The sequence below is a fragment of the Hippocampus bargibanti genome, linkage group LG11 (assembly GCF_051943395.1).
Source record: "Hippocampus bargibanti isolate YZ-2025 linkage group LG11, ASM5194339v1, whole genome shotgun sequence".
Lineage (NCBI taxonomy): Eukaryota > Metazoa > Chordata > Actinopteri > Syngnathiformes > Syngnathidae > Hippocampus > Hippocampus bargibanti.
In genome coordinates this window covers 938647-950130 of record NC_142744.1, presented here as the reverse complement: position 1 = coordinate 950130, position 11484 = coordinate 938647, and the positions used below count along the sequence as shown (strand labels likewise).

At 42.5% G+C, this 11484-nt stretch overlaps 2 protein-coding genes across 2 annotated transcripts; both read right to left on the bottom strand.

Moving 5' to 3' along the window:
- Positions 1-694: 694 nt before the first annotated feature.
- Positions 695-6922, bottom strand: znf622 (zinc finger protein 622). The gene is made up of 7 exons (XM_089007487.1): positions 6782-6922; positions 5172-5727; positions 4465-4755; positions 3338-3500; positions 2710-2822; positions 1633-1776; positions 695-1220 (listed from the first exon to the last, which is right to left on the bottom strand). Exons 2-7 carry the CDS (start codon positions 5719-5721, stop codon positions 1087-1089), a joined length of 1395 nt encoding a protein of 464 aa, XP_088863613.1. The 5' UTR covers positions 5722-5727; positions 6782-6922; the 3' UTR covers positions 695-1086.
- Positions 6923-7969: 1047 nt separating this feature from the next.
- On the bottom strand, positions 7970-11141 carry epdr1 (ependymin related 1). The gene is made up of 3 exons (XM_089007490.1): positions 10858-11141; positions 8763-8971; positions 7970-8668 (listed from the first exon to the last, which is right to left on the bottom strand). The coding sequence occupies exons 1-3, from the start codon at positions 11103-11105 to the stop codon at positions 8475-8477; spliced, it is 651 nt and encodes a 216-aa protein (XP_088863616.1). The 5' UTR covers positions 11106-11141; the 3' UTR covers positions 7970-8474.
- Between the last annotated feature and the right edge of the window lie 343 nt (positions 11142-11484).

The following is an 11484-nucleotide window of genomic DNA, read 5'->3' as shown; positions in this document are numbered from 1 at the left end:
AAGTCGACTTCAGAGTATTTCAATGCCGCACTTTCAAAATAAAAACGACCTGTTTTTAAAATATGGTCACCAAATTTGTTTCACTCAAGAGGTTCTGGATTCAAACACCGTGCCAAAAAAAGTCTTTTTCTAACTGCAAAAACGGTTATGTGTACTGTAATAGCGTGCAATAGCTATCTGGCGTTTTTTTTTTGGGGGGGGTCATGTTTTTACAGATTTATTTAGCTATCTATTAGCTGTCTATCAGCTAGCTAACTTTCTATCTGAGTTACATCCGGGTTGAGTGAAGGCCTAGCTAGCTATCAATTAGCTAGCTACCTGTCTATCCGAGTTACTTAGCTATCTATTAGCTAGCTAGCTTTCTGAGTTACTTCCGGGTTGAGTGAAGGCTAGCGATCTATCGGTTAGCTAGCTTTCTATCTATTTGAGTTACTTCCGGGCTGAGTGAACGCTGGCGCGTGTGGCTGCCACTGCTCACAGACAGAAAAATTCATCCTGTGACTGTAAAGTGACCTTGAGAGTTTTGAAAGGCGCTTATAAATGAAATGTATTATAAATACTACTACTACTACTACTAATAATAATAATAATAATAATAATAATAATAATAATAATAATAAATTTCAAAACTCACAAGGACAATATACAATCACAAGATATTTGTATCCCAAAAATTAAGAGGAAAATATTATTGGGTGTCATTCAAATTGATTTATTTCAACAGTCATCTGCATTATCAATATTCGTTCGACATCACCTCCATTTGTTTGTCTTGTCCGCAAGCGTCCATCTTTGGAAAATGATCATCAAAATGCGGCAAAAAATGGCCGTCCTGTTACTAAAAAGTAGTGCTTTGGCATCAATGGTGTTTCCCATGATGTATTAGCATTAAGCTAGCACCAAACTTATGTGGTTGTTTTTGCTTTTTTCTGACAGCAAACTTACATTGGGGGGGGGGGGGCGGCAATTAACAGATTTCTTTGCCACCAAAATGGCGATCCGTATCTTGTTGTGGTCATTTTCAGGTGACTGATTCACACGAAAGTTGTCCCGTTTTGGAAATAGTCGAGTCCCACGATGGCAGTCTCAGAAGATGACTTGCGGCCGGAAGTGTTTCTGCTTGGTGGCGTTGTGACTCATGCCCATCTTCAGCATCCATTTGGACTTCATCATCTGCACGTACTGCATGTCACGAGGACCGGGACGCACGCCGCTCAGGCCTAATAATGGATGGACAAAATGGTGGACATTGGACGGACATGTTTTCAAGAAGGAAGGATGAAGCCTACAAAGTGTTTGAGGACGAGTATTTTTGTTGCCACTACAAGATTCAGAACAGGCGATCAAAACAAAATCGATGTTTTAGGTGTCTCTAAATGTCTCTTGCTTTTCGACAATAACAGAAAATCATTCGGAATCATTGGCCACATAATTGTGAATGTGGGTGTTCCACAGGGCTCTGCCCTCAGCCCCTTAGTTTTTTTTACATATTTACAAGAGGAAAAGGTTTCTTCAGCCGTCATCTGTATTTCTTTGAAGGTGTCGGACGTTTCGCTCCTCATCCGAAGAGCTTCGTCAACGACCTAAAGTTGTGCTGGTAACCCTGGACCTATATACCTATATGTGACATACCTGCGTCGCCTCCCCATCCGAGCGCTTTGTACTGGCGCATGACACGTCCCACTGCATTCCTGTTGTGGCTCAGGGCTAGCGTCCTCTCGGCTCCGAAACGTTGTTTGTAGTAGCGCATGAGAGAACGATGGCCGATCCTGGCGCCTGAGCAATAACCGACCCCCCCCCAAAATGTAAAAAGTTATGCAATGTATTTATTTTCAGAAATGAGGGGAAATTATACAGTGATACCTAAGCTTACGAACGCTTTAGCTAACCAACTTTTCGCCTCACAAACATTACATTTGCGAGCATATAGTCTTGGCTGACGAACTAGTTTTCGGCAAACGAACCAAACCACACGTCGCCACGGTGGTTGGCGGACTAGTTTTTGTGACCCCCTTTCTTTGAGTGCGGACGTGGTTTGTTATCGAGTGGAGTACTTTTGCTATTTTGGGACCATAAAAAGACCCCACCACAGGCTAGCCGAAGAAGATACAAAAGAAAATGACGGTCTAGCAGAAGAAGAAGATCATCGAAAAACATGAATGAGGTGTGTGTTTGTGTGACTTAGCGTCCCAGTACCAGTAAGCTAAGTTGCTACGTGCGGCTAAGGGTGTTTCTGTGTTGTCGAAGCAACGGTCTCAGGCAAGAGAAGAGGTTGAAAAACTTCTGTTGATTTGGATTAACAAAAAGCAGCTAGCATGGGACAGTGTGAGTGAGGGTATTATCGCAGAGAAAGCATGGCACCTTCACTGGGATATCATCAAGAGGCAACTACATCAATGACCATCACAAAGGTCAATAAAACGACTTTATTATACAGTACAGTTTATTTCTTTAATTACAATACAATAGCACATTTATTGTACATAAAATAAGGTCTATTTTATGTAAGTTTAAGGCTTATTTTGTCAAAAATTATAATTCATAGGGACCTGGGAACGGATTATTCTCATTTTAATGGTTTCTTATGGGAAATGAATTTTTGGAAGATGAACTTTTCATCTTACACACACTTTCTGGGAACCAATTAAGCTCATAAGCTGAGGTATCACTGTCTGTTCAGGTCATGGCCACGTCTTGGGTGACACTCACCTGATGGAAGCGTGAGCTCCATTGTCTCGTCGTCGTATTGGATGTTCTTGTCGTCGGAAAGTTGGTTGTCCAAGTCGTCGTCAAGCCCCTCCGCTCGGTCTGGGTAGCTGCTCCTGTTACCCAAACAACAACATTGCAATTATTCCCTCATCTCCTACATCGCCTAATTAAAGCGAGATTAATTTGCGGAAACACGGATTGATTGATTGATTAATCATAAAAATACATTTAATTTCTAAGCGCATTTCAAAACTCAGGACTTTTTAGTCCACTACGCTTCTCTCACTCGGTTTGGGATTTTGAAGGTACTTCATAAAGAACTATATGCTCGATGGCACAGGTGCCAAAGTGAAGGCGAGCGAGCTAGCAGGCAAGCGAGTGATCTCGCGAGCCAGCCAGCCAGCTAGCGGGCGAGCCAGCAAGCGAGCAGGCTAGCGAGCAAGCAAGCTAGCGAGCGAGCAAGCTATCTTTCTCTTCAGCTGGCTGGATAATTGTTTACATTACAGGTGTCAAAGTCTAGGCCCGGGGGCTAAATGTGGCCCACCACATCATTTTATTCGGCCCGCGGAAGCAAATCAAACGTAGGAAATTCCACGATGCTTGTTAAACCTGACCTCCGCGTGGTTACCTGAAATCATAAAAGTCGGCAAACTCCAGCGCGGCATCGCCGTCCGTGAAGAGCTTGCAGTGGCTTTTGTCCGTCATGTGACTCTGGACGGCTTCTGTGGAGTAAAACGAGCGCCCCTTCTCGTTGCACCACAGGCAAACGTTGCCCGCGCCCACTTTCTCGCCTGGACAATGAAAAAACGACACAGCACAAAATTCAAGATTTTTTTTGGTCCAAAATGGCTCTTTTCAGATCCTTTTCCACATTTCTTGTCAACTGGGGAAACCGATGTTGGTGGCGATACGAAACATTGTACAGTGATACATCAGTTTACGAACGCTTTAGCTCCCGAACTTTTCACCTTACGAACGTTAAATTCGCGAGAATATAATCTTGGCATACAAACTAGTTTTCGGCAGACAAACCAAACCACGCTAGTTTTCCACACCCCCTCTGTTTGAGTGCAGATATGGTTTGTTATCGAGTAGAGTACTTTTGCTATTATGGGACCGAAAAAGACCCCACCACAGGCTAGTGTTAGACGAAGAAGACACTAAAGAAAATTATGGTCGAGCAGGAGAAGGAGCTCATGGAAAAACACCAACGAGGTGAGCGTTTGTGTCACTTAGCATCCCAGTGCCAGTATGCTAAGTCGACCATTGCTACGTGTGGCAAAGGGTGTTTCTGTGTTCTCTAAGAAACGGTCTCAGGCAATAATAATTAGCATCATTAGCATTAACCAAAAGCAGCTAGCAAGGGACAGCGTGAGTCAAGGTATTATCGCCGAGAAACCACGGCAACTCTACTCGGATATCAAGAGGCAACTACATCAATGATCATCACAAAAGTAAATAAAACGACTTTATTATACAGTACAGTTTATTTCTTTCATTATAATACAATAGCACATTTATTATACATAAAATAAGGTCAATTTTGTGTAATGTTAAGGCTTATTTAATAGAAAATAGGGTTTTTATGGGGACCTGGGAACGGATTATTCTCATTTTAATGGCTTCCTATGGGAAATTGATGTTTGGAAGACACTTTTCACCTTGCGCACACTTTCTGGGAAACAATTAAGCTCGTAAGCTGAGGTATCACCGTACGTCCCAAAATGGCTTCCCGTGAGTAGAACTGCGACTTACCGAGGTAGCGGACCAGACCCCTGAGGTCCACCAGGTACTGAAGGTCCGGGATGAAGAAGCTGTGAACGTGCGTCATGTGGGCCACGTTGCGCATCAGCGACTTGGAATGATGCAAGCAGAACAGGCAGTCGGTGACGGGGATCGAACCGGGGAGGGCGGCGACGGGTGGCGGATGCTGATTGGATGAAGCGCTTGAGTCTTTTTTGTTATCCTCCGTCGTCTCATCTTCATCTTCTTCCTCCATTTCTTCTTCTTCTTCATCATCATCGTCATCCATGTCCTCCCACTCCTCTGTAGGTTGAAAAACACCTTGGGATTTTTAGGGTCATTTTTGTAAGTGGAAATTTACTGTATATTTTTCAGAAATATATGTATAAGGTGCAGGATTTTGGGTATGCCTTAGACACCGGGAAATATGGTACTTTAAAGGACAACCGACACCATTTTTTTTTGTTTCCTAACTGACATCAGAAAAACGTTTGATAGCATCGAAAATAGCAGGTTGATATTTTTTGTCAAATGCAAAACACCAATAAAAAATGACTTCAAGTGTCCCAAGATTACATCAAAATGACCTCGGAGATGGCGAGTTTCAGAAGGCCCCGCCCCCACCCCGTCTCGGCATGACAACACAAAAACAAAATTGTTCAACGCAAATTAGCAAATGCTAGCTAGCTATATTGTGTAAAAAATGTGAAATGGCCCACCTTCCTCCACAGAAGGCCCGTCCTCCTCTTTCTCTCTCCGCTTGGCCTGCTCCTCCAGCCACATGAGTCGCGGAGGTTTTTCCGGCTTGCTTCGAGCTAGCGCCTCCGTACCGGTTGGCCGGGCGCTCCGTTGCTCCTTGAGGGCCTGCTGCAGAGCCTCATTCCTGGCGTCTCGGTCCGCTTTGTCTTCGCCGGCGAGCCCTTTTTCCAAGTTCTTCTGGTTCAGCTTGTCCACCTGCTGGCGGGCCGCCTCCTGCGCGCGGCGCTCGGCCTGCTGGTGGCGCTGCGACCGCAGGTGGTTACGGAAGGCGTTGTTGCTGGAGAACTTTTTGTTGCAGAGGTAGCAGGTTTCGGCGGCGTCGGTTAGCGGACGCTCGGCGGCCGAGCGCTGCGATAGGACGCGCTCTTGGAAGTTGTCGGCGCTGACGGGGGGCATATCGGCAACCTTGCGTTTCAGGTTGTAGCGGTGCCAGTCGCTCTTGTAGTGGGCGCGTTGCACCTCGCCGTCGGAGAAGGCCACGCGGCAGCTGATGCACGTGTAGGATGACATGTCGGCCTGAACACAGAGTCGGTGACACACGTTTGTGTGACTTAGCATCCCAGTACCAGTACGCTAAGCCGACCATTGCTACGTGTGGCTAAGGGTGTTTCTGTGTTGTCTAAGAAACGGTCTCAGGCAATAGAAGAGGTTGAAAAACTTCTGTTGATTTGGATGAATGAAAAGCAGCTAGCAGGGGACAGTGTGAGTGAGGGTATTATCGCCGAGAAAGCACAGCAGCTTCACTCGGATATCATCAAGAGGCAACTACATCAACGGCCATCAAAGTAAATTTCTCCACTGTGAGACTAATAAAGGCAAATCCAATGCAATCCAAAGGTCAATAAAACGACGTTATTATACAGTAGTTTACTTTAGTTATAATACAACAGCAGATTTATTATACATAAAATAAGGTATATTTTGTGTAGTTTTAAGACTTATTTTGTAGAAAAGTCTGTTTTATGGGGACATGGGAACGGATTGTTCTCATTTTTAATGGTTTCTTATGGGAAATAAATGTTTAGCAGACGAAATTTGCGCCTTACACACTTTCTGGGAACCAATTAAGTTCGTGAGCCGAGGTATCACAGAGCGCTTGCTTCGAAATTCTTTTTAACACAGCAAGTTATTCCGATATTTTCCAATTAGTTCTATAAATTGAAAACATTTTTACATTTCATTACGTGAACGTGATATTTATAATGTCTTGAACGGTGTTAAAATTATTGTGTGATTATGCTGGACTCGTGTTCGTCTGTCAGTATTTGGAATTTGACACACTACGTCAATGAGCACAAGTGGAAAACGTTCGACAAATGATGTGTTCATAAATAAAATGTCAACAGTCTAAAAAAGTGTCTCCAACACGAGTAGTTTCGTCGTTAGTGTTTTTCTCTCTCTTTGTTTTGTTACCATTTAAAAGCGTGCAATCCTGTTTAGCTCGATTGTTAGCTTAGGCTAGCTTGCGAGGCTAATTGGACGTCAAGAAGTTATAAATAAATAAACCTTAACAGGACGTTATTTGCTTGATTTTACGGTTAAATATTAAAACATGTTGGGGTTTACTTACTCTATTGGCAGGCAGAATAGAGAAACGGTGCGAATGTTTTGAAATGAAGTCTTAAACGTGTTCTCACTGCGTCACGAGTGACGCTTCAGGTAACCTTTGAACCTCTTCTTCTTCACTGTTTTTTTTTTGGTACTTATAGCGCCATTTAATCGCTCAGTGGGCACACCGACTATTGCAACGTCATCTCAGTGTACCCACGCCCTGTAGTGGAAATAATAAATAAATAAAAGTACAAATAAAGTCAAATGAAATTAAGAATTTAAGGATTATTTTCAAAAATCAAATAGACATTCCCAATAAATTATCCCAAAAAATGTGCCGAAACGGTGCGAATATATTTTGAAATGAAGTTTACGGCGTGTTCCCAAACTGCGTCCCGAGTGACGCTTGCAGGTAACCTTTGAACCTCTTCTTCTTCGTTGTTTTTTTGTAGTTATAGTGCCATTCAATCGCTCAGTGGGCAGACCGACTATTACAACGTCATATCAGCAATGTAATATAATAATAAAAATAATAATAATACATTTCATTTATAAGTACCTGTCAAGGTCACTTTACAGTCACAGGATAAGTTTTTCTGTGGATGAGCAGCAGCAGCCAAATACGCCAGCGTTCACTCAAACCGGAAGTAACTCAATTAGATAGAAAGCTAGCTAGCTAATACGTAGATAGCGAATAGCTAGCTAGTTAGATGTCTAATATACAGCTAGATAGCCAATAGATAGCTAGCTAGCTAGATAGCTAGTCAGCCAGCCAAACGATATAGTTTGTGTACCTGTAGTGGAAATAAAAAAATTAATGAGTAAAAAATAAAGTACAATGAAATTAATAATTTATGGATTACTTTAGAAAATCCAAAAAATATTAGTTTTGTGTTGAAACTTAATACAGGTAACATCTGATTTACGACCGACTCGACTTACGACCACCTGTACTTACGACCACGACCTCCAGACCCTATTTTTTAACATTTTAAGAGGAATTTGCGAGTCATTTAGCCTCTATTCGACATTTTGAATGGATTGCAACATACAACCATTTTGACTTACGACCTTTAGGTCGGAACGGAACTTGGTTGTAAGTGGGATGTTGCCTGTCAATTTTTTTTTTATTTGGATAAATTAAAATGTTTTCTGAGTTAGTTTAAACTTTGAAGTCATTGAATTTTTTGTTTAAGACAATCACACATAGACAAAATGGCTGCTTTATTTTTGAACATGGTTATTTCATGCTGTTTACATGACTGATTTGTTCGGACACAAGACACAAATCATTCACAATGTGTCTTTTTTTTAACCATAGATGAAAAGGTTTCTTCGGCTGTCATCTGTACTTTTTTGAAGGTGTCGGACGTTTCACTTCTTATCCAAGAAGCTTCGTCAGCAAACTAAAGTCTTACTGGTAGTTTCGGCCCTATTTATATATCCCTAATGTCCAGACATGGCGGCGCCGGACGCAGCTATGATAGGTCCCTGCTCTCAGGTTAGGGGGGAGCATTGTCCTGACTGACGACTGGCCTGATTGCTCAATTTGCCCTGGTATCACCTCATTAGCATAACTAAGCCTATGTTGCCTAAGCAGTCTATTGTACGAACGATCCCAATTTTTTTTACGGTTTACGCCTTCGCTCTCACTTGGTTTGATTATGAAGTTAAAAAAATATTTTGCCTTCCGGGATGCTAAGTGTAGCACGTTAGCAGTGCCAAGTAGCCATGACGTGCGGTCGGGCCGCCTGGCAACTGGGCGGCGGTGTGAAGACGTTCGGGTCGCTGATGCCCAACTGAATGTTGAAGAAACGGGTGGACGTGGTGACGCTGCTGTTCTTGATGTACGTCTCCTGAACCGGGTAGCAGTCGCGCAGGGTGTACACGCCCACCCACGTCTCATCTGGCAAACAAACGAACGTTCATGCACTTCGAGGAAGTCCAAAATGGCGCCCGAGTAGGCAATAAATGTGCTCAAATCGAAGCCGTGAGCTCACGTTTACGTGCAGGCTTCCTGTCGGACCACTCCTGCACCTCCACGTTGTCTCCGGGACCGCCGATGATGTACTGGTCCTCAAAGGTGGAGTTGTCGGGAATGTCGAAAGGGTCCCAGGCATCGGTCAGGTCAACTTTGGCGCATTCGCCCGTCTTTTGGTCAATCTGGAACATGAGTTTGCTTGCGTACAAGTAGATTAACTCAAAGTACCTGCGGACAACAATAAGGTTGGTTGGTTTTTGTTGACCTATTATTGAGTTATTTTACACAATTCCTCACTTTTGTCCCTCCTAGAAAAAACAATGAAGCATTCTGTCTGATGTTTCTAACGCTGTATTGACTGTTCATTTAGTCCTAAAACTCAATATTCAGTGGATCCTGGAATTCAAGTGACAATGACAAAAACCCTGGCACTGGAGCAGACACATTTTTGCACATGGTTTGCCAGTCAATGAGTTTTTTTAACAGGGCTTAGTGAACGGGCGTCCAGTCCGGATTGTTCTATTATCTGTGTACCTGTGTTGCTCCATAGTTTGTATTTTTAAATATTCATTGTTACAAAGATCAGGAAAGAAGATCTAGCTGTTATCTATTAGCTTTCTAGCTTTCTAGCTAGCTAGCTAGCTCGCGATTAGTTACCTGTTAGGTAACTCGCTTTCTATCTATTTGAGTTACTTCCGGATTGTGTGAACACTGGCGCGTGTGACTGCCGCTGCTCACCCGCAGAAAACTGTATCCTGTGTCTGTAAAGTGACCTTGAGAGTTTTGAAAGGCGCTTAGAAATGAAATGTATTATTACTATTATTCTAAGGAAAGAAGATCTAGCTAGCTATCTATTAGCTATCTAGCTAGCTAGCGATTAGTTACCTGTTAGCTAGCTCGCTTTCTATTTGAGTTACTTCCTATTCCTGTAAAGTGTCCTTGAGAGTTTTGAAAGGCACTAATAAATGAAATGTATTATTATTATTAGTGTTAAGCTAAAGTAAACAGACATTCCCCTTGGCAAACATCTAGTATTGTCTTATGTTCAGTTTGACATGAGCAATAATAATAATAATAATAATAATAATAATAATAATAATAAATTTCATTTTAAACGCCTTTCAAAGCTCTCAAGGGCACTTTACAGTTACAGAGGCTACAGTACTACAGTGGAAATCTTATCATGGTATCAGGTTACACTTACAGGGTGCGTGGAAGTGTTAAAGTTCAAACTGGGTTTGCTATCAAACAGTTTGAAGCCCATTTTTCGAAGAAAAAATAATAATTTCCTGCCAAACTGCTGCTTGTTGTGAAATTAGCGGAACTGGACTCGTTGCCACCAAGCAGCACAACCTAAAAACAGATTTGTGAAGCACATTTTGTACGTGGCATTTTTCATTTTACGTAACTCGTTTTTGAATGAGGACCAACTATGCAAAGAAAACACATGGTTGACTATGTGGGGGGCGGGGAAAATACACAGAAAACCCTGAAAAGCAACACTAAGAGCATAAGTTGCTGAATAATGTCACGGTTATCCTATTTTTTCGAAGAAAATGAACTCGGAAAGCACCCCCCCCCCCCGAAAGTAGTCAATTCTAAGTTAAACTAGCACAAAGTCAGGCAAGTTGAGTCTTGCCACGTAAATGCTGCAGAAAACCGTCATGCGTTTTGAAATAAACACCGAATTAACATTAAAAACGGGGTGTGTTTCATTCTAGGCGCTTATAAATGAAATGTATTAATATTATTATTAGGACTGTGTAACGCACGCTACACGCGCCATTTCTGGGAAAACTAGTGCACATTTCGCAACCACTCGCATTAAAATGCTGACTCGGTTGTCTATCGATTTTTTTACGGTGAATAACAATAATAATAATGCTACTACTAACAACAATAATGATAACGACAACGACGACTACAACAATAACAATAATAACAACAGCAACAACAATAATAATAATAAAATACTAATACCATTCTCTTGGCAGTCCATCGAAGTCGAAGATGATATAGCTTCCATAATAATAATAATACTACTACTAATACTAATACTACTACTAATAATAATAATACTAATAATAATAATAATAAAACATGTAATTTTTCACCTCTGACACGGCGTGTGCTTCTTGTGCTGTTGTAGCACCCGCAATCTGTGGTTTTGTCCATCGTAGGACACCGCGGCCCGGGTGTTCCTTCCCGTTCCGTGGTCGTAGACGACCCACCTCCCCTCCCACTGCAGCGGGGCCTGACATGGAGTCGGTCCGTCCCGCGACGATTCAACTTCCGAAATTCGGAGCTGAACAGTCCCTTGTAGCAGCAAGAGAAGCAACGGGACGACTATCAACTGTTGCATGGTCGTACGTGTCTCTTTAGTCGCTGTTGACAGCAACTGGAAGACACGAGAGGCGACCACAGTGTGATATGCAAGACACGGCTTCCGGTTAAGGTTTTCAATTTAAAAGTACTTCCTGGTGAATCAACCCTGTTAAAAATGACCAATTAGTATTCAAACACATCATTATTTCTTGAACATTTTAACAACCGCAGTTGGAACTAGACCGATAGAAATCGTTTGAAGTGAATTTATGAGCGCCGATTGTTGTTCGTCTGTGTGTGCCCTGCGGTTGGCCAGCACTCAGTTCAGGGTGCACTTTGCTACTGCCCAAAGATAGCTAGAATGGTATCCGGTGCGTCTGCGACACGAGTGTGGATAAACGATCAAAAAATGGACG